General features: G+C 43.2%; 1 protein-coding gene and 2 non-coding genes across 5 annotated transcripts; all 3 read right to left on the bottom strand.

The window, feature by feature from the left end:
- Nucleotides 1–9,592: 9,592 nt before the first annotated feature.
- Nucleotides 9,593–17,819, bottom strand: RPL21 (ribosomal protein L21). Of its 3 annotated transcripts, none has more exons than XM_066620540.1 (6): nt 17,794–17,819; nt 14,552–14,630; nt 13,110–13,171; nt 11,897–12,009; nt 11,376–11,526; nt 9,593–9,722 (listed from the first exon to the last, which is right to left on the bottom strand). In XM_066620540.1, exons 2-6 carry the CDS (start codon nt 14,616–14,618, stop codon nt 9,633–9,635), a joined length of 483 nt encoding a protein of 160 aa, XP_066476637.1. In that variant the 5' UTR covers nt 14,619–14,630; nt 17,794–17,819; the 3' UTR covers nt 9,593–9,632. The 3 variants fall into 3 exon arrangements, with proteins under 3 accessions (XP_066476637.1, XP_066476635.1, XP_066476636.1); XM_066620538.1 differs by having other exon boundaries at nt 17,798–17,816; XM_066620539.1 differs by lacking the exon at nt 17,794–17,819 and adding an exon at nt 17,721–17,783.
- On the bottom strand, nt 11,704–11,835 carry LOC136647094 (small nucleolar RNA SNORA27). Its single transcript, XR_010794258.1, has one exon. It is a non-coding gene; the product is annotated as a small nucleolar RNA SNORA27 (small nucleolar RNA).
- LOC136647077 (small nucleolar RNA SNORD102) lies at nt 12,619–12,694 on the bottom strand. The gene has a single exon (XR_010794245.1). It is a non-coding gene; the product is annotated as a small nucleolar RNA SNORD102 (small nucleolar RNA).
- Nucleotides 17,820–22,799: the final 4,980 nt, after the last annotated feature.

Raw genomic sequence — 22,799 nt, 5'->3', positions numbered from 1 at the left:
ACAGGTAGACCACAGCTGCGATACAAGGACATCTGCAAGAGGGATCTGAAGGCCTTAGGAGTGGACGTCAACAGGTGAGAAACCCTGGCCTCTGAGCAGCCCGCTTGGAGGCAGGCTGTGCAGCATGGCCTTTCCCAGTTTGAAGAGACACTTGGCCAACAGTCTGAGGCAAAGAAGGAAGGCCCATAGCCAGGGAGACAGACCAGGGACAGACTGCACTTGCTCCCGGTGTGGAAGGGATTGTCACTCCCGAATTGGCCTTTTCAGCCACACTAGACGCTGTTCCAGAACCACCTTTCAGAGCACGATACCATGGTCTTTCGAGACTGAAGGTTGCCAACAACAAGTGGGAACTTCTACTCCTATTAAGATCTGGCAGGTTATGTGTTTCCATTCAGAGCAATTCTGCTTCTGGTACAAATGGCTTGTCTGGGGGCAGTAGTATAGTCAGCATAATTGACTTCCAACAATGAATGCAGAGCATCTAGCCTGGGGATGTGGGGGCAGGAAAAACACCTGCTACCCTGAAATACAGGAAACTACATTTTTCAAAATGCTCTTCTGTTGCTCATCACTGGGTCCTGATCAGCAGAAGGGCAACCAATAAGCCACTGTAGAAGTCCCCCGTATCCTTTGCTTAGCTCAAAATGCCAATTGGTTATATAAAAATGGAACAATACTTCAAATATTAAGGCTAAAGTTTAAAACATTCTACTTGCAAGCTGCAGTGGGGGAGCTAGAAATTTGAATTAAGACACTTCTTAACATGTTCTTTTTCTCAAGAGGTTCTTTGAGCAAAACCTTTCAAGTTGTTCAGCCATGAAAAGCAGGCTAAATGTAGGCTTCATCAATTCAAGGCCACACACACAACAGCCAGAATATCTCCTATTGTCACAATCTTACACAATCAACCAATACATTTACAGAGAAAAAGCCAGGCAAAACAATTCCTTTAGCTATGAAAAACTAGCACAAAAGGGAGATACCTTCTTGAAAATCTAAAACCTGACGCCCTGTATTTTTTCAGTTTGTACCTAGCATCCCCCTGCAACGGCAGAGATGCAATACAAGCTGTGCGAAGGTCACTCTATATCACTGGTTCACAACCCATGGTCTGGAGACCACAGGTGGTCTGCGAGATCCTGAGAAGTGGTCCTCTAGGTCTCATGAAAAAAATTGCTTTTGATCACTTCCAGTGTCTCTCTGAGCAAGCAGTCCCCATGAACCACCAGAGAGGGTGGAGAACAGACCACCTGCAGCTGGCAGCAAAAGCAGCAAGCCACAAATCTTCTCTATTAATAAATCTTTTCTAATTACAGGCAGCCTCTCACCTCTGTGACCTCTCACCTCTGGAGGCTCTTCTGAAGCTTGCAGAGGCCAAGAGCATCTGCCTGAGGCCTTTGCTGGCTTCAGAAGAGCCTCCAGACTGACCAGAACTTAGCTCCAGATGGGTACAGGAAGGCAAAAACTGCAGGTTTCAAATACCTGCGGTTTTCTTTATCCATGGGGGTTCCAGAAATAGATAATGAGGGCTACCTGTATTACAAATTTTAATGTATTCTTTTGTGTGCAGGGGGTGAGGGGTTGCATGTGGTCCACGAAAATTCCAATTTTTGCCTCAGTGGTCCACAATCTCCTAAAGGTTTGGAACCACTGCTCTATACCAACACATACCTCAAGATATTTTGCATGATGCACAATTCCCATTCAAATAGCTAAACAGCTAGGTCCAATCTGGCCAAACCTCTCAAGGATCAGCACCCTCCCTGGCTCTGAGACATCAGAGTGAAGTTCACAACTCTTTAATGTAGGTTCCAGATACTAAGCAGAAGACCATCATACCACTTACTGGAAGCATAGTTATCCATGAGTCACCCAAGAAAAGTTACTACTTTAGACAACCTCATTTATTTAAGAAATTTAAATCCTGCTTTGGCTAAAGTGGCTTACAGATCTCTCTCTCTCTCTCTCTCTCTCTCTCTCTCATATGCATGCACACAGAGAGGGGGGAACTTACAATAAATAAAACCATACATAAAACAACAATTGAACAGTTTTGGGAGGATGTCAATTAAAATTTTGTTGTACACTTGCCAGGTGTACCACAAAGGTCTCCAAATGAGACTCCAGCAACCACACTAGCATCTGTCTGCTCAGACTACAGGCTTAACCCATTTCTGATCGACCCACAGGTGTACACATTTGGTCCCTGTTGTGTATATGCAATGTTTGGTAGAAATGGCTTTTAAACCCAGCCCCCAAAGTTGTAATTTCTTCCTCACCTAAGACAGATCCCATAGCAAACATTTCCCATGCTCCATCTTTTACCTTATCCTAAGGAAACCCCAAAGCTTAGCCACCTAATACTACTTTAGATCAGCTAACAGGGTTATGTATTGAGTCATAAGTGAGCACCAAGCTGAATCAGACAATACACCTATAGGCTCATGGAAAGCAGGCACAGACCATTACATCCCCCCCTTCTCAGAAGTAGGATCTTCTTTTTACACTCTTGTGTATTTATAGGTCAGCTATACACATGTGACTATCGTCACAATATCGTCAATTGTTTTATTCATTTAAGTGGCACTGTTTTTTTTAAAAAAAACAAAGCTATGAAAACTAGCTTTGTCTGCCTATCTTTCCTTGATAAATTTTATATTGTAATGGCTTTTCCAAGCAAAAGTTCCGTCATCTTTTAAGAATGGTTAGCTTATTCTGACTCCCACATCCTTGATCTTTTCATAGGTGTACTTTAGTACGGCATGCTTTACACAGGCATCACGCAGGGTAAAACAGCTATTGTTTCTTTCACCGCTTTTTGAATCAGGTGAAACTATGTATGAAGAAAAGTGACTCAGCCTCAAAACCAAGGTAAACTCAAGTGGCAGATGTGCAGGTGAAATGAAAAATTATGGTTACACGCGATCGAAGATTGAGTGGCAGTAGCAAGGGAATAAAGTTCCTTCAGAAATGGGAACTTAAGTATATGAAAATAAAGAACAAAACATAGATTAATTGGAAAACAAATCAAAGCCCTTCAGATCAAGGCTATGGTCTCTTAAAGCAACTTCCCTAAGTCAGTGGTTCCCAAACTTTAGTATTGGGCGCCCCCTAAAAAAGAGTTTCACTTTACTAGCCACGCAGGCCTCTGTGGCTATAATGGTGATTGGGCAGCAGTGCTTCCCCCAAGTAGCAGGTTGTTTAAACTTTGATACACATATTCTATTGTCAGTTTCACAAACCACCAAAAATTGGGTCATGACCCCACTAGTGAGCCACAGATCCACAGGGCAGTGGTTCCCAAACTAAGTGATTGCAAAAATATAGTTGTGTGGCAGTCTCCCGAGAGCTTTCCTCAGAGTCGCTTGCACACCACAGAAGTTTTTCCACAAGTTTCCCCTGTGAATGTCAATGGGCAAGAAGTAGTACCACAACATGTGGGACAGGTACAGACATGTTGTGCTATTTCTGATACATAGAAACTAGTTGTCTTTTCTGAAGGTGGGTGCCTGAACAGGTTCAAGCAGCAACAGAACACTACCAATGCTTATTGAACAAACTGAAGTGGTTCTGCATTCATTGCACAAACAGGTTTCATTTAATTGCCCCTTTTGGTGACAGCTAAAGTCAGCACTTAGGAACAACTTACAGTCTAAATCTACCTGGGCTTCAGTATTTAACTCCTTCACGTGGTAGCAATTTCAGTCCCAGAAGAAATGCGAACAGGTACTCCCCATCATCAGAACAGTATGCTGGACTAGATGAACATTCATCTGGTAATTCAACAAGACCAATCTTATAGTTACTAGTCTCCTAACATTACTGCCCATTTTTGTTGTTACTTAACTTTGCTTGGTTAAAACAGGAATGCCATACATACAGAACTATGATCATTTCAGCATGGTGTGAAAATGTTCTCTTGAAATGTCATTGAAATGACAACTTATCTTTTTTCTTCACCCACCCATGATGCAGGAAAAGGGACCATTATTCAGTGGCACACAACCCTTTGCCCGCAACAGCCAAGATTCAATCCCTGGCATCCCTAAGTTAAAAGCATCTCAAACAGAAAAGCTGGAAGAGTCTCTGAAACTTTGAAAAGCCACAACTGGTCAGAGCAGGAGATACAATGTTGGCATTCTTCAGTCTCAGAAGACCATGGTGTCACGCTCTGAATGGTGGTTCTGGAACAGTATCCTCTCCAGTGTGCGAAGCCTGGGTAAAGTAGGTATGGAGGATAGGCTGTTACCCATGCAGCAAATCCCCCCTCTCCACGTCGCTGAAATGGTCCAATGGAAAGGCAGAGGCCAATACGGTTGGTTCCAGCGGCATCGCAGGAGTTGCCAGAACATGACTGTGTTCAGCCATGAACTGCCTCAGGGACTCCGGCTCCGGATTTTGCCTCGAGGTTAACTCCTGAAGCCTTTTCCATAACTGGATGTAGCCACAAGGCAGTGGAGGTTTGGGATCAGAGTTTTCCTTCTCTCAGATGAGCTGCCTTCCCAGGCTGACGAGTCCCATCTACCCGGTGGCTGTTTAGTCGCCTCTTACGACAAGTACAGCCAAACTGAGGGCCTATTCTTATCCCCAGACCCCAGGGGAAGCAGCCCCCAGGGGAGCAGGAGATACTGAACAAGAAAGGCATATGGTCTAAGGAAGTTTCATGCATGCCACTAAATGCAGTTTCTTCTCCTCCCATCTTCACCTGCACTTCTCCCTTGTCACCCTTAATTTTGTCACCATCCTCTTTTGCTCTTTCTTTCACACACTTATCTAAGAAAATCATAATGCTATTAGAGACTCCTATGAACATACCGAGTCAGATAATTGGCCCATCAAGCAGGGGTGCTTAGCAGCAGCACTCCAAGGGCTCTGGATCAGGCATGCCGAAGCCCTACCCACAGATATGGGTGACTGAACCTGGGACCTTCTGCATGCAAGGACAGTTCTCCATCCCCAGACTCATAATATACCTAGAGTTCCTTGCTCATATACAGCACAGATGAACTGTGCGAACCATACATGACTATGCCTAAACCATAAGGCAGCATTGGAAGGATGTTTTATAAACATGTTGGAATATGCTGCTTATTCTTAAGAAAATTACAGTTTCCAGATTTCCTCTTTGAATCTTTTATTCACATGCAACTCATCCAAAGTTAATCGATTCCATTTTGAAATGAAGCACAGCAGATGTATAATTCACCTTTTGCCTGCTAATATAGCGGCAGTTAAACACACAAATCTTACTCATAGTGAGAGCCACTGGCCCCAATTTCACACAGTGATCATAAGCAAAAGTCAGGCTGAAAATTAACTGAACATCTGAGCAATCCTTCAGAGTTGGAAGCCTACTCCAAAGACCAGCTCTCTTGCACCAACACATCCAGCCCATTAACACATGACCAAGCTAGGCCCTTTGTGTTTTTAAATGCAAGCAGCAGATGGAGGTGGGGTGGACACAAAGGTTTTTTAAGCCTCCCTCCCCCGTCATAATTTGGATGCTCCCCAGTTCCTATTAACATTGCTTTGAAGAGCAAACACACTAAGCCAGATTGTGCAATTATTGGGTCTTCACACAGGAAACCTACAGCACAAGCAAAAAGGGTTTGTGGCAATCCTGGACAGCAGTAGGAAAGGCCAGGGACCCAGCTTTGACAGGGCATCCCAAACAGCAACTAGCTTTGCAGGACAGTGATTGGCCTTCCCCACTATAGACAGCCAACAAATCCCACTCCCATGTCCCTGCCCCACTTATCTTGCTATTATACATTGGCAGCTGGAAGTTCAGGGGACTGAATTTGTCTTTGGAGTTTCCAGTCAATAACTCCCTTGCTCCAGTAACTCCAATAACAAGTCTTGCTGAGGAAGAATCAGCATGGCTTCTGTAAGGGTAAGTCTTGCCTCACAAACCTTATAGAATTCTTTGAAAAGGTCAACAGGCATGTGGATGCGGGAGAACCCATAGATATTATATGTCTGGACTTTCAGAAGGCGTTCGACATGGTCCCTCACCAAAGGCTACTGAAAAAACTCCACAGTCAGGGAATTAGAGGGCAGGTCCTCTCCTGGATTGAGACCTGGTTGAAGACCAGAAAACAAAGCGTGGGTGTCAATGGGCAATTTTCACAATGGAGAGAGGTGAAAAGCAGTGTGCCCCAAGGATCTGTCCTGGGACCAGTGTTCTTCAACCTCTTCATAAATAACCTGGAGACAGGGTTGAGCATTGAGGTGGCTAAGTTTGCAGACGACACCAAACTTTTCCAAGTGGTGAAGACCAGAAGTGATCGTGAGGAGCTCCAGAAGGATCTCTCCAGACTGGCAGAATGGGCAGCAAAATGGCAGATGCGCTTCAATGTCAGTAAGTGTAAAGTCATGCACATTGGGGCAAAAAATCAGAACTTCACATATAGGCTGATGGGTTCAGAGCTGTCTGTGACAGATCAGGAGAGAGATCTTGGGGTGGTGGTGGACAAGTCGATGAAAGTGTTGACCCAAGGTGCGGCAGCAGTAAAGAAGGCCAATTCTATGCTTGGGATCATTAGAAAAGGTATTGAGAACAAAACAGCTAATATTATAATGCCATTGTACAAATCTATGGTAAGGCCACACTGGGAGTATTGTGTCCAGTTCTGGTCTCTGCATCTCAAAAAGGATATAGTGGAAATGGAAAAGGTGCAAAAGAGGGCAACTGATTGCTGGACTGGGGCACCTTCCTTAAGAGAAAAGGCTACAGCGTTTGGGCCTCTTCAGCCTAGAAAAGAGGCATCTGAGGGGGGACATGACTGAGACATACAAAATTATGCATGGGCAGGATAAAGTGGATAGAGAGATGCTCTTTGCACTCTCACATAACACCAGAACCAGGGGACATCCACTAAAATTGAGTGTTGGGAGAGTTAGGACAGACAAAAGAAAATATTTCTTTACTCAGCATGTGGTCGGTCTGTGGAACTCCTTGCTGCAGGATGTGGTGATGGTATCCGGCCTGGATGCCTTTAAAAGGGGATTGGACAAGTTTCTGGAGGAAAAATCCATTACGGGTTACAAGCCATGATGTGTATGTGTAACCTCCTGATTTTAGAAATGGGCTATGTCAGATGCAAGGGAGGGCACCAAGATGCAGGTCTCGTTATCAGGTGTGCTCCCTGGGGCATTTGGTGGGGCCGCTGTGAGATACAGGAAGCTGGACTAGATGGGCCTATGGCCTGATCCAGTGGGGCTATTCTTATGTTCCCAAGCAAATTTGCACTCCTTCTCCCATGCAATGCTATCATTTCTTCCCCATGTTTCTAGCAAAGCTACAATAAGGCACAGAAGAGGGGACGTGTGTAGGTACCATAGTGTGCATTACTAGAATGACCTTATCACACTTCTCTCATTAGAAACATTTGACCAGAAGCTAAATTACCACTAAGCATGCATCTTCAAACATGCCCAGGATCTTAATCAAATAGGACATTGGACAAGCTGATCTGAAAAAGTTTACCTGAAGAGGAAGAAAGCTTGAAAACCACCTATCCATGACAGGATCGTTATCTGCTGCTTCCAGCAACTTTGGTATTTTTACTAACTTCAAGCATGATAGCAACCTTCACATTACATGAAAACCATGTTGTTGCATAAATACTCCTCACAGGGGGGTCAATGCTCTACTTAAGGACTTTGATAAAGGCAGCACTTCGGTATTTTCTAAGCACTTCTAAAATGCTATTACTTATTGTGTGGATAAAAGGAAGTACCCGGACCAACTCTCATCAGCTGTTGCTCTCAACATGCTAAGCATGTAATGCATTCTCCCATTAAACAAAACTATTTTATTGTGAAACAATGCAGTTTACTTCTGATCTTCTAAACCTGTGTTTTACAGTCCCAATTACAATCAGTTCTCATTATTCACTAGGGTTAGGTTCCTGGAAAACCTAGTGGATACAAATTAGCAGATTCCAAATAACTGAGCCTATGGGGAAAATGGGTTATGTTCCATGCAACTTTTTTCACCATACACTCTATGAATTTTATTAACCTGAATCTTAACTTGAAGTATATGTGGATGGATGATAGCAATGGCTTATCTACATCATGAACATCCGATTCTTCCTTCTCCATGCTGGATAGCCCTTGATGAGTTGAGGTTGTGGCAATAGCGATTTCTTCATATTGGATATCCCTTGACTCCTTGAAAGTTGCTGGCCCAACAATAGCAAAAATGTATGAAAGTATGTCAAATAGGTGTTGAAAATGCAAAAAACAGGAGGGAACTTTTAACCACATGCAGTGGGCAAGTTCTAAAGCAAAAAAATATTGGTCACAGATATACGCACAGATATGGTTGATTTTAAAAACAAATGTACAGTTGAAATGTGAAGTATTTTTGTTGAGCATGACAGATGAATATGTGGGGAAAAGATGTGAAATTTTGTTCTTATATATGATGTGCGGCTAGATTTTATGCACAATATTGGAAAGCCATGGCTATACCGTCAATAGAAGAATGGTGGATGAAAGTGATGGACTTTGTAGAAATGGATAAACGTACGACTTTAAAAAAATCAATGAAGACTTATAAATGTTTGGAAACTAGTAATTGACTTTTTGCAAGAGAAATGATTTAATTAGTTCTGGATTTGAAGATTAGTCATAAGAGGGACTGTTGAGATGTAGTTTTTGTAAGAATGGAAATTTAGATTAATATAAATGCAGTACATAATTGGAATGTTTTGTCTTCACTCTTGCTATTTAGAGGTATTCAATGTAGTTTTTTTCTCTTTTTATTTTTCTTGTTTATGTATTTTATGTACTTTTTGTATTAATGCTGTTTATTTTTTTCTTTTACTATTACCATAGATAAAAATAAATATATGCAGACAAAAAACAAACAATGAGGTCTTGGAGATCAGCAGTGGACAGGAGGTTGCTTCAACTTTCCTCCTCTACCACACCTGTCTTAGCTCCTCCCCTTGGCCCCAGAGCAGCCCTCAGGAAGCCTTTCAAACCACTCATCATTAGCCTCTCAGCATCGACAGGGTTGTGAAGGTTCCGTTGGGAGCCCCCAAGATGGTGCAGCAAGTCTGGAAATGGACACAAAAGTGTCCAACAATTCTCCATAGGCCAAAACCAATGCCCGTTTGATGCGGCACCAGCATAGTATTAGGGTGAGAACAGATTCGTAGATAACAAAAGATAGGTTGCAATTCTGCCACTTGCAGATAAGCAAATTCACAAATAGCAAATCTGCACATAAAGAAAACGGACTGCATAATCACCAAATCAATGCACAGAGAAGAAGCTCTGCAAGTCAAAATGAAGTGTACTTCATGGCACCTTCAACTGAAACTCACTTGCTTCAATTTAAAATAAACAAACTTCATAAGACAGTCTCTAGAAATAATTTCTTGGGGCATGGATGATGAAATAAGGTCCAAACTATAAGGGGCAACTAAGAACAACAAGTGATTGCTCTTAAGGGCTAAACTGGTTGTCATCGGAATTTCTGCCTTAATTCAACTCATTCATGCCAAACACTGCATTTTTCAACAAAACAATACTTGCTGTTCAAAACCAATAAACATGAGCACACCAACATGTATTTCAGTTCCCTACAAGACATTTTATTTGGTTCATATAAACTATGCCATAAACTCATATGGAATTGGTTCCAGAAGTTCTGGCTCTTTGCCATTGGTTCTCACAAAATGTGCTTCTCTTGGAGGCGCAGGCTGTATGGGAGGAAGGGAACAAGAACATTACTGGGGAGAGAACAGTAACAAATTTCAATATCAGATCAAGATCAACAGTCATCTAGTACCTGCTTTCAATAATAGGAGGAAGTTTATCAAGATTTCCTGCACCATTTGTGTGAATAATTGTGCATTTATTATGTACAATCTGCATGCCTTCCCAGAAGGTTAAATTTTTTCTGTGGAAATACAGTTCTCAGAGCTCAAAAGCAAAATACTTTGAACCTAAGGAAGCCAAGAGTGATTGCTGTGTGAAAAGTAGCTGCATGAATTCCACATCAACTTCACACCTGTATCACTTAGTCCTTTTGAGACCATTATAAGAAAAGCCCTGCTGGATCAGGCCAAAGTCCCATCTAGTCAACCACCAACAACCTCTCAGAAGACAACAAGCAGCAGAGAAGGCATATTCGTCTCTCATCATTACTCCACTGTTACCGGTACTCAAGAGGCATACTACCACTGAAACTAGAGGTAGCACATAGCTTTATGGCTAGTAACCATTGACAGACTTGTCCTCCATGATTCTGTCTTAATGATTGTGCTCCCTTGCTCTAACCCTTAACAGGCCAAGTCATGTAACAGTGCTTTCATTTATTAATTGTGTACAGTACAGCAATTCTCCCATACGACTTGCAGTCAGAATATTTGCTAGCAATGTAAGTGGACTCCATTTCTCACATTTTTATACACATAGCCCCCCATATCCATGGATCCGGTATCCGCCAATTCACTTATCTGCAGAACTAGGGGGACCTTCCCTGCACATCCACCTTTTCATTTTTGTAGCAGTGTTTACAGCATGTGTATTTCTTGTTTAAACATTTTTGCTGAACTAACTTAAGAACCAAACATCCAGTTAACCAGCCTGCATGCTAAATGGCGACTAACAGGAAGTAAAGAGTTCCTACTCTCTGTAGCATGTAGGCTAGTTGCCTGCAAGTTTGGTTTCTTCTGTTCAGCGAGAAGATTTAAGCAAGAAATACTCGCACTGCAAGTGCTACTATAGAAATAAAAAAGTATCGCAATGGGCATGTTTATCAATATAGCATTTCCTCATATCTGCTGTTTCCATATTCGCAGGGGATGAACCCCCATGGATGCGGGGGGCCACCTGTACTGCCCCGTCTCCAAGGAGCTCAGGGAGGTGTACCTAGTTCCATCCCTCCTTTTCTGACTCACAATAACCCTGTGAGGTAGGTTAAGCTGAGAGATAATGACTGGCCCAGGGTCACCCATGAAGTTTTGTGACTGAGCAGGGATTTGAACCTGGATCTTCCAGGTCGAAGTCCAACATCAAAACTACTATACTATCCTTGCTACCTAGTGCAATACAAAAGCCAAATGCAGCTAAAAAAAGTCTTTGAACATGCAGGAAAGTTATTTGTAGTACTTATGGCTGTTCAAAACACAGCTTTCCTTAAGAAATAAGACACGTTAACATTTGTTGTCTGACATTTCACACATCTACCTGGTTCCCCTTCACAGTGTTAAATACCTTGGGCTCCTCCTATTTCTTTCAAATAATAACTTAAAACTTGCTTGAATACCAGTTAGTGGCTTACAGACCACACCATGGTGTGTGTCTTTGGCTGTATTCATCTAATTAGTACAGTTAATACTATATATTACCTGGCGTTTTAGTTGAAACCAAGTGCCTTTCTCTTTTGCCTCCTTTTTCTTTCTTTCATTTTCCTTCACACGCTGCAAGAAACTGTCTCTGCTCTTAGAGTGCTTAATATGCTCAATGCGCACATTAATTCTCTTGGCAAGAATCTTGCCCCTAAAAAGGAAGATACCAACATCTGTCAGAAAAACTAATGATTTCAACACTGGCAGGAGATTGAAGCTGACATTCTGATCTCAAAGACCAGGCAACAAAGCAAGATCTCTCTTCACTGAACCAACTCAGATTAGTTCAGGAATATAAAAACTTTCAGGTTCTGCAATACTCTTCAAAATCTGTTTCCTCTGACAGGATCCAAGCCAAGTAAGCATAATCTGGCTGGGTTTTAAAAGGATATTCTTTTTACCCCACCTGAATGGCCAGCAGAGACAAGAGATGTCTAACTGGCAAAGTGAAGGGGGATACAAAAGCCCTTTAATACAATCAAGCTTCAAATAAAACTGCAAGTTAGGAGGAATATACTTACTTAACCTTCTTGTTCACAATAATGCCCACAGCATGCTGAGTGATGTTGTACACTCTCCCTGTCTTGCCATGGTAACATTTGTGAGGCATGCCTTTCTGAACTGTGCCCATGCCCTGTTAATAAAAGAAAACACACCAGAGACTTTTTATCCCAAATAAAAGTGGCAAGTGTGTGGAACTACAACTCCTGTTACTGAATGAGTAAAACTGATTTTATTAATATTCCTGAAACAGTTATCAGTAATAGCACAACATTTCATAACTGTGATAGTAGTTCCCTGCATTGAACAGATGGTTGGACTCAATTATCCTTCCAACTCTTAACATTCTAAGGGGTTTACTAGAATTTTCTTTTGATCTAAACCTTTTATGATTTATTGTTCTGTACAAAGTCTTCCAACATGAGCTTTGCAGACCAAAACAAGTATCCATCTAAAGATTAACAAAACACAAACTGCCCCTATGTTTTGGGCAAAATTTATACACTATTCCCCTGAAAGCACAGAGCAACAGACCGCCTCTTGTACTTTTGCAAAAAGTCATGTCATGCACATTCAAGTAAATGAACAAGTTTGTCAGAATACTTATGGCTTCCTGTCTTATGTACAAGCATAGCCTGTGTGGCCCAATGACTGGTGCATGCTCCAAATTACCCCCCTTTAGAATTATTTAAGCAGGCAAACAAAATTAGGTAGGTTGAAGAGTCTGAGAACATCTCTGGCTTGCTTTCAGTGCCGGTGAAATGATTTGCTCACTTTGCTATTATAAAGCAATCATAGGAGACAGTCATCATCAAGCGCCAGAGTGTCAAGACCCAAAGACTTAGCAGGTAATGCTCCAACAGGTCATGAAATTTAACATTAAAATAAGGTGTTGGATGAATAGCAGTATCAGAAACCAAAAAAGATCCTCCAACAAGCTTACATATAGGAAATATCAAATCATTTCACCAAATCTGTACTCGGCATCCAGGACTTGCAGCCCATTTGGGCATAATTCCATAGGCATAATCAAATTCTTACTTTCTGCAGTAGTAATGCTTAATTGTATTACAGCTGCATCATATATTTTTATACAATAGCATGGGAGAGCTGTCCAAACGTGGTACAAACCAAGTACATTAGGGCAATCACAAAAACTAGTAAGTATTTCATGGAAGTTACAGTGAACCAATATTAAGATGGTACCATTATTTTTAAAAACAAAGAATATACCTTGATGTCCACAATATCACCCTTCTTATAGATGCGCATGTAAGTGGCCAGAGGGACAACACCTATTATGAAAAGTGCAAGAATGTCATATTTGATATATACAAATTGGAAACCACTCAATATCTTTTCAGAGCAATCCATAAGAACTTGATAGTTTATGTTCATGATTTATTTTTCACATTTTTATACCGCCTTTCCTCCAAAGAGCTCAAGGTGGTATACACAGCTGCTCCCCTCCTTTTGTCCTCACAACAACCCTGTGCGGTAGGTGCGGCTGAGAGAAAGTTACTGGCCCAAGGTCACCCAGGAAGCTTCATGGCTGATGGGGGATTTGAACCTAGATCTTCCAGGTCTAAGTCCATCTCTCAAACCACTACACTACCCTGGCAGTAATTAGGTTACTGCAGCAACTAGCAAGTCATAGGTGTTATAAGTAGCTTTCAAATGTCTTAAAGTTGTGATACGTGAGAGCTCAGACTATAAAGAGTAAACAAGCATTCTCTTCCCCCAATGGGCTATGTCAGAATGCCAGATGCAAGGGAGGGCACCAGGATGAGGTCTCTTGTTATCTGGTGTGCTCCCTGGGGCATTTGGTGGGCCGCTGTGAGATACAGGAAGCTGGACTAGATGGGCCTATGGCCTGATCCAGTGGGGCTGTTCTTATGTTACATAGTTTCCTAAATAAAGAGTGGAGTTCAATGTCCTTCTCTTAGCAATAACCAATAGAGGAGAACCAAATAAAAGCTGGAATTATCCAAGGCACTAGCCAGAGAGAATATTACATTTTTCAGCAACAAGGATGCTCCATGAACACTGCTAATTCTCATCCCATTTAATTTATTGGAAGTATTTTTATCTCCCCTTTCCACCCATAAGGATCCTCAAGGGAGCTCAAACCAAATTACTAGAACATTAACAATTAATTAGTCCTTAACATTTAACAATTCAGTTTAGTATCACTGAAAGCAACAATTCCCTGGCCAAAAAAGCAGGCTGTACAGCAGCCATTTTCAAACTTTTTCATCTCACAGCATACTGACAAGGCACTGAAATGGTCAAGGCACACCATCAGTTTTTCGACAACTGACAAGACACACTGGGCTGGGGGGGCGGAGGACTCACATTCCCAATGACCTACTAGTACAGGGGTGTCAAACATACGGCCCGGGGGCCGGATGTGGCCCGCGGAGCCTAAGTGATAAAAAATGCTTATTATTGGTTATGACCTGTTTAATGACAATACTTCCTGCCTAATGACATCACTTCCAGCCCTCAGTAGGCATCATGAATGCCATTCGGCCCTTGGTATGAAATGAGTTTGACACCCCGTACTAGTATATTACCCTTTCCCCAGACACCCACAGCACACCTTCAGACCACTCAAAGCACACCAGTGTGCTGTGGCACACTGGTTGAAAAATCGCTACTCCACAGGTACTTACCATGTTTGCGGAAAGGCCTTGAGAACATATAACGTGTCCCCCTCCTCTTCCCCTTTGTGTTGGTCATCTTGTCTGATTACTAAAGAGAGAAACACACCACTGCGTAAATAAAATATGCATTTATCACCTAGATAATGAACAGATAACCATTGCCAGCATCTACAAAATACACCATCTAAATATTTAACTATGATACTTATTTTGGATTGTGTCCAAGGGTACAAGCAGAAGAATGGTTTGTACTTTAATTACCAGAGCAGCACCAAGCCTTATTAGCACAGGGATTACCTCAAAAACACGACCAAACATATTTTGTCAAATTAAATCACCATGAAACATTTTATAAAATGAGAGCAGATTCCTGTATGTCTGCTATTAATGGCCCATCTCCAACAAAAATGCCTAAGCAGCAAGATTCTGTGGCACTTCAGGACAAGAGAAAAATACAAGCTTGACCCTCCTGCTTTACTCTCCTGTGGGGCATTGCTTCCTACTTTCCTAATCAGCAAAATGTAGGCAAACCATCCCAAAATAGTGCAGTATGTGTATTATTGTACACACTGGAGTAATTTCCTGTATGCAATATGCTTGCTAAAAACACTAGGTACCACACACAAGCAAACAATTCACAGGTTCGTTTACTACCAAAGTTGCTCAGTTGTTCCAGTATATGCTTCAATAAGGAGCAAGAAGAACCTCTGTAATTAATAGGAACAGAGACCAAATCTTATGAAATGTCTTGCCATGATGAACAGCTTAGCCTCAAATATAGCAAAGAATTCTCCATCTTAAAACCCAGAGAGCTGTAACTGCCCATATGCATCAGAATCTCATAGGTAACTTTTGGAACAGCTATTCTCAAACTGTGGGTCACAACCCATTTTTGGTGGGTCACAGGGCTGATACAAAATGAAAGCCACAAGGCATTCTGAGGCACAACGCAACCATTGCAGCCAATGAAGTGGGTCACGGTGGTAGTTTGAGAACTGCCGTTTTAGAAGCTTATGTTTAAAAAAATAATCAACAGTAAACCCCATCTTACACACTCAGCCTTCTCTTCTAAAGGAGACAAAAATATTGAGACTAGTTTGGTTTGCTAGACACTGTGTTTCAAAAGCCGTAAGCCAATTACAGGCAAATTTGAAATAAGGGAGACTCTTGTGCTCAGTCCATGGAAGGACATTGATTTAGGGTCTGTTTTGGACATCCAGAAGACTCAAGTGCTAAATCTTTTCCTGGACTGTAACACTTCAAACTGCAGACGGTGTTATAACTTTAGATAAAAAAGTAGAAAAACAGCATGTTAGAAAGAAGGTTACTGACTTGCCTTATGTCAAAAATGATTGTGTCCCAAGAGCATTCTAACACATAGCTCCCCATCCTGACTCCTGTGGTTGCACAGTCCAGGAAAAGCTTTATCACTTAAATCTGAAGCTGTCTTGCATCGACTCAGACCATTCATCCATGCAGCCCAGTACAGTACTATCTGCTGCAGCAACAGTACTCTAAGGGGAGCTTTCCTTACCCTCCTACCCAAACCTTTTCAACCCCAGAGATACAGTATCAAGCACAGGACACCATGTATGCAAAGCGAACCCTCTACACCAGTGATTCCCAATGTTTTTTCACTTGCATACTCTTGGCAGTCCATTTCCATAAATTGTATCTCTCATATTAGCAAAATGTTTGTAATTAATATAGTTGCTATAATTTCAAATTTATACATTTTCAACAACTGATTCATAGCTGGTAATACACAAATTGATTATCAGAAAGTAGGAATTGGTGGGGCTTTTGCAGCAAGCTAGCTGCTCACCTTGCCCATCCAACAAGACAGGCCTCCCCCCCCCCACTTTTCAATTCTTCCTGGCAAGTACCTAGGGGTACACATATCCCAAGTTACAGAAGAAGAGCCCTGCTGGATCATACCAAAGTCCCATTCAGACCAGCTTCCTGTATCTCACATTGGCCCACCAGATGCTTCAGAGAGCTCACAAGCCATCTGCATCCTGGTGCCCCCCCTATCATCTGGCCTCCAGCTTATTTGTTATTCATTATTTATTTATTTGATTTATGATCTGCCTCTCTCCTCTGTTCAACCCCCTTTTAAAGGCTTCTGGAGCAGACACCATCCCCCCATCCAGTGGCAAGGAGTTCCACAGACCAACTACACACTGGGAAAAGAAATGTTTCCTTCTGTCTGTCCTAACTCTCTGAACACTCAATTTTAATGGCTCTCCCATGGTTCTGGTGTCGTGTGGGAGGGACACACTTTAAAATCCCCTTTTAAAGGCTTCTAAACCAGACACCATCCCCACATCCAGTGGCAAAGAGTTCTACAGACTAACTACATGCTGGGAAAAGAAATATTTCCTTCTGTCTGTCCTAACTCTCCCAACACTCAGTTTAAGTGGCTGTCCCCTGGTTCTGGTGCTGTGTGGGAAGGACACACTTTAAAATCCCCTTTTAAAGGCATCTAGCCCAGATGCCATCACCATGTCCTGTGGCAAGCAGTTCCACAGACTACGCACAAGCTGGATAACAAAATATTTTCATCTGCCTGTTCCAACTCTCCCAACACTCATTCTTAGTGGCTGCCCCCTGGTTCTGGGGCTATGCGAGAGAGAAAAGGTCATCCCGCTGTCCTGTGGCGTCGCCAGTGGTAGGGAGGCCACTACCACCACCGCCCTGTGTGGTAGGCCAGTGGTTCTTTGCCCAGTGTGTCTTTAGTCTGTGGAACTCCTCGCCACAGTGGCGACACGCTGGGCAAAGAACCACTGACCTACCGCACAGCCTTCTCCCTCCTCCCACTAAACACCCCCTCGCTGAGGAGGGGAAGCGGCCTTAAAGAATCAGGCTTCGTGGGAGGAGGCCTCAGCCACGAGGGAGGCGTCAGCCTGCGCCACGTGCGTCTGCAGCAACCCTACTCCCCGGCTTCCCGGGGGCCAGCGCGGCCCCCTTCTCCGGCCACGAGCCCCCCGCCCTCCCTCGCCTTCCACACGGCCTCAGCCTTCCTTTGCTCCCCCTTCCCGGCTCGCCAGGCCGTTCCAGCCTCCACGGAGCTCGGCTCGGCTCGGCTCGGCTCGCCTTGCCTTGCCTCGCCTCGCCCCGCACCGCACCGCACCGCCAGGCCAGGCTGCCTGCCCAGCCCCAGCTCCCCCCCCCGTACCAGGACTCCACAGACCCCCCCGCGAGGCAGCAACCGAATAACCAGAGCGGAGCAGCCCACACGACCCGTGTACCTACAAAATGGCGTCGGAGGCCGAAAAGAAAGAGGGCGGGGCTTCTGCTTCCCAAGCCCCTTCCTCCCAGGACGGCGGGGAGGGGGCCTAGACGTTGCGGGTGTCTTCACAATTGCCTATCTGAAAAGGCTCTCGCGGGAAAAAGAAAAGACAGCGCGTACACAAACCTCTGCCTGGCCCACAGACGGAAAAATCCTGACCTCCAGGTTATGGTGCTGCAAATGTGAGCAGGCACTAATGAAGACAGACCTAAAGAAGGACCCCCCCTTCTCCATGGAGACCTGCAGTTGAAAGGGGGAGGGACGAGCATAGGAGCGGCTAATTGTGTAGGCTGGTCACGTGATTCTGATATGACTCACGACGTTATGTCCAGTACCTGCACGCTCTTGAAAGTGGTCCATGTCTGAACTGTTTGCTGTTCTGGGAATGAAGCCACAATCCTATCTACCATGCTTACCTGAGAGTAAGCCCATTGATTATAATGGGATTTACTTCTGAGTAGACATGCATAGAATTGGGTTCATAGGCTCCAATCCTAGCCACACTTTCCTGGGAGTAAACCCCATTGACTTTAGTGGGACTTACTTCTGAGTAGACATGCTTAGGATGGTGCTCTCAGGCTACAATCCTAGCCGCACTTTCCGGGGAGTAAACCCCTGTCATGAATATGTACAGTTTAGGCTTAGGTTAGCATGTGAAGCCTGAACCAAACTACCAAGTCGGAACCAAACTAGTAAGTCGGTAATGGAGAAGTGGCTGGAAGTTCCTAGCTGCAAGAATGTGAGTAAACAAACAAAAGGGCCAGAAAGGACAGACAATAAGAATTACAACCCACTGGAATGTTTAACACCTCAGTAGACCGAGGGGCGCCTGAATGAAATGCAGCTATAGATCTCCAGTTGGGAGGGGTAAGAACTAGGAGGGCTAGCAACCAGACCCACTCTGAGAAGGTTCTGTCCTCAAAAGTTCTGATTGGACAGTCTAAATAAGTATGAAGTCACCTCAGTACTATTAGCATAAGAACTATAATAATGAGTGCCCCAAGGGCAGAGTTCTTCTTGGGCAGAGTTTTTTGGGTGCAACATCCTGCACGCTGTGAGCTCCATTGTCCACCATGGGCATCTGGCCTCACAGGTAGCCTGGAGCTAAGAGATCTACAAGAGTAACTGACCCAGGTGAGAGATAGGTATTAATAGAGATAGCCAGTTAGCTTTATTATTTTATTGCTGATATGTTTCCTAGATATTTGTGCCTCTAGCATTTGCTGCCTTACTGTAACTTTATGTAACCTTATGTACCTAATAAACTATAAAATAAATAAACCATTGACTCTAATGGGACTTACTTCTGAGTAGACATGCTAAGGATCAAGCTCTGAGACATCTGGTGGGCCACAGTGAGATACAGGAAGCTGCACTAGATGGGCCTTTGGCCTTACCCAGCAGGGCTTTTCTTATGTTTTTGAGCCAGGGGGAGGCTCTGATTCTCTCTGGGTCAGATAGAAGAAAACAACCATGATGAAAGACTAGGGACGGTCTCACTTGTCAGAACTTTTCCTTCATAACTTCAAGGCTGTGTGATGAAATGGCACTCTGTATTAAGAAGTTTCAGTTGATACACAATGCATGGTCTACATCAGGGGTGTCCAAACATTTTGGCAGGAGGGCCACATCATCTCTCTGACACTGTGTCAGGGGCCAAGAAAGAAAGAATTAATTTACAATTTAAAATTTGAATAAATTTACATAAATAAATATATTAGAGATGGAACTTATATGAATGAATGAAGGTCTTGGAATAGCTCAAGGCCTATAAAAGGCCTTGCACAAAGCAAGACTGACCTTTCCTTTGCTGCCACTGCTGCATCACAGACATGAAACAGCAAGTAGTGGAGGGAGCCCTCATCCCACAGCTCAGATGAGAGGAAGAACTGTTGTCCTCATGCTAAGAGCAGTTGCGTCAGGCCAGCATGGGCTCCAGCAAGTCTCTGGAGGGCCAGAGGCTCATTGGAAACTTGGGGCTCTCCGAGGGCCTGATTGGGAGCCTCTGAGGGCACAAGTGGCCCCCGGGCCGGGGTTTGGGCACCCCTGGTCTACATGATGAAGGTTACTCAACATTTGAACTATATCTGTGTTAACATTACTAATTTCCTGCATTCTGTTGGACAAACAGAGATCTTGCAATGAAATACCCAAATACTGCATGGTTTGCAGCTCTTAAATATAACTGAGACACACCCACACACCCAAAAACACTCCTACAAAACCAGCCACAGTTTATTTGATCTATAAGCGGGGAATAATGTTTACTTGTCATGACAGGTATGCTGCTGAGATCTTGGATGACAGGCACTCGGAAAACCTTAACATTTTGCAAGCATACAGTGGATTTCATTGGCTTTTAATAAAGGCTACATTTGATTTTTATAAAATAGCAAGCTCCTTAAGTTGGATTTTATTGTACCCGAGCCCTTGTCCTGACCAGTGCAAACTATTGTGTAGAGCAGTCAAGCTACTTTAGTTTCATTGGAGTAAATTAACTGTCTTGCTTTAAATCAATCTATTACAGACCTGATGATGTGAGGATATTTTATGAACATAATAGTTTCTCCTGGCTAAAGAGCTGACAGGTAATTTATTGTTGGGAAATTCAAATTAGAGCACACTCCAAAGGATGTGCTATGTCAGTGCAAGTCCCTTGCGCTGGCCCAGGCTATAACGCATGATTGCATCAACTTGGGAGTCAAGAAGGCCTGTGCAAAGACACGTGCTAGCCTCCCAGTGACACAGGCCCCAGGCACAGGGATCTGGGTGTGTGTGGGGAGGGTGGGAGGGAGGAGTTTTGGGGCAGGGGGGAGGGCGGGCAGTGGGCAGGCTTGTAGGCTGTCTGAAGGAGAGCTGGGGCAGGGCCAGAACCTGGCACTTATGCCAGATCCTATCCCCATTCCCAGGGAGCCTATGGCAGCTCCAGGCTGCTCAGATCTACACCACCTCTTTAAGGGCTGCAGAAGCTCTCCCCAGTGCAAGGGGAAGAAATTCCCCTTGCCCTGGGCTGAGCTGCAGATAGCCCCAAACTCGTGCTGGATATGGGGCAGGCCTACCAGCCTCCTTGTTCCAGTGCAAGTTTGGATTGCACTGCCCAATTCATTATCTGAAAAACAAAGGTTCATCTTGATCATTTACAACAAATCTATTGGCACACCTTTCACAGGGGACAAATTAGCCCTAGATCAAACCAGTTGTGATAACTTTTAACATACTTTAAAGGGAATATATTTTTAAGAATTTACAAGATGCTTTTTGACTAAAAAGGGCTCAAGGCTGCTCCAAAAAAGGACTTTAATCTAAAGGACTAAAAAGGACTAAATCTTTAATTTAATATTTGTTGCATATTTAATAGTATGTCATACAAGCATTATGTGGTTACTTGTACTGAATACAAGTCAGAAAGATGATGATGATGATTAATATTATTAACAGTATTTATAAGTCGCTTTTCAACAAAAAGTTCACAAAGCGGTTTACAGAGAAAAATCAAATAATTAGAACATGCCCTGTACTTTTTGCTATACAGATGTATAGTATGTATAATCTATAGAATGTATGGATGTATAGAGGGATAGTATGACATTAGAGCAGGGGTGCTCAATAGGTGGATCACGATCTACCAGTAGATCGCGAGGCAAAATGAGTAGATCGTGGAGTGCTGACCCCCCCCTTCAGGTGCCTCTGGGAGGAAACGCCGGGAGTAAGGCCCATTGTACTCAATGGGGCTTACTCCCAGGTAAGTGTGGCTAGGATTGCAGCCTCACAGCCTAATCCTAGGCATGTCTACTCAAGAGTAAGTCCTGTCATACTCAGTGGGGCTCAAGGTACACCAACATACATTGTACACATAAATGTTATATGTTATGATGGTGCGAACATTGTAAAAAAAACTCTGGTAGATTTCCAGGCCTTGCTGGGTTTCAAAGTAGCTCTCGAGCCAAAAAAGTATGAGCACCCCTGCATTAGAGTATACCAAAGTTATTGAATCTTCACTGGTGCATTCATTGTCAGAACAAATTCTATTCCTAAGATACAACCTGATGTGACTTTAAATCATTTTCTAGTGGAAACAGTATCAAAAGAAATAAAGCAAATCAAAATGATTGTATTTTAAGTTTTCTTCTCAACAAAGCCAGCAGTGCTTAAGAACTGATTGCAGCATGCACATAATAACTGCACGATCAGCAAAAACAATGAGCTACTACCAATGTACATTTTCTATTTAAAAAATTCCACCAACCATTAGCATTGCATCTGCAGTTATAGATATTTATTTTATTAAGGCTGCAAATGTATGAACCCTTACCTAGGAGGAACTGTCAGAGGGACAGCTGCATTGGTCTGTAGTAGCAAAAACAGAGTTTTGTGGCACCTAAACACATTTATTTCAGCAAAAGCTTTTGTGGACTACAAACTACTTTATCAGATGCATGAAATAAAATTCTCAAAAGGAACAAACACACATGCAGACCCCTAATATATATATGTGTGAGTGTCTCTTAGGCCCAAATCCTAACCAACTTTCCAGCACTGGCATAGCAGTGCCAATGGGACATGTGCTGCATTCTGCAGTTGGGTGGCACTCATGGAGGCCTCCTCAAGGTAAGGGAATGTTTGTTTCCTTACATAAGAACAGCCCCACTGGATCAGGCCATCAGAGCTGCATTGCCCTTATGTCGGTGCTTGAAAGTGGGTTAGGATTGCGCCCTTATATAAGTACAGGAAAACAAGCTGAAAACAGCAGAGTCAATTTGCAAGAGGAAATGAAACTAGGCTGATCTTGGAACAAGTTTACAATTATGCAAGCTAAACACAGTGACAATTCACCATTAATTATAATGCTCTCATAGCAATAGTAAGTTAATTATCTTGTAATGTGATAGGAAGTAATGCAATAGGAGTAAACACCACTGAACACAGTGGGGCTTCTGAATAAATATGCATTGGATTGGGCTATCA

This window comes from Tiliqua scincoides, chromosome 3 (assembly GCF_035046505.1).
Source record: "Tiliqua scincoides isolate rTilSci1 chromosome 3, rTilSci1.hap2, whole genome shotgun sequence".
NCBI classification, from domain to species: Eukaryota; Metazoa; Chordata; class Lepidosauria; order Squamata; family Scincidae; genus Tiliqua; species Tiliqua scincoides.
Note: the sequence above shows the minus strand (reverse complement) of the source record. Positions and strands in the feature narration are given on the sequence as shown.

Bases quoted from the DNA above. Each gene is read 5' to 3' on its own strand.
- RPL21 (XM_066620540.1), bottom strand. From the start codon at position 14,618: ATGACCAACACAAAGGGGAAGAGGAGGGGGACACGTTATATGTTCTCA. The intron at 12,010-13,109 runs GTATATTCTTTG...TTTTATTAACAG, and splicing joins GTGATATTGTGGACATCAAG to GGCATGGGCACAGTTCAGAA. The intron at 9,723-11,375 runs GTAATATATAGT...CCTCCCATACAG, and splicing joins GGTTTCAACTAAAACGCCAG to CCTGCGCCTCCAAGAGAAGC.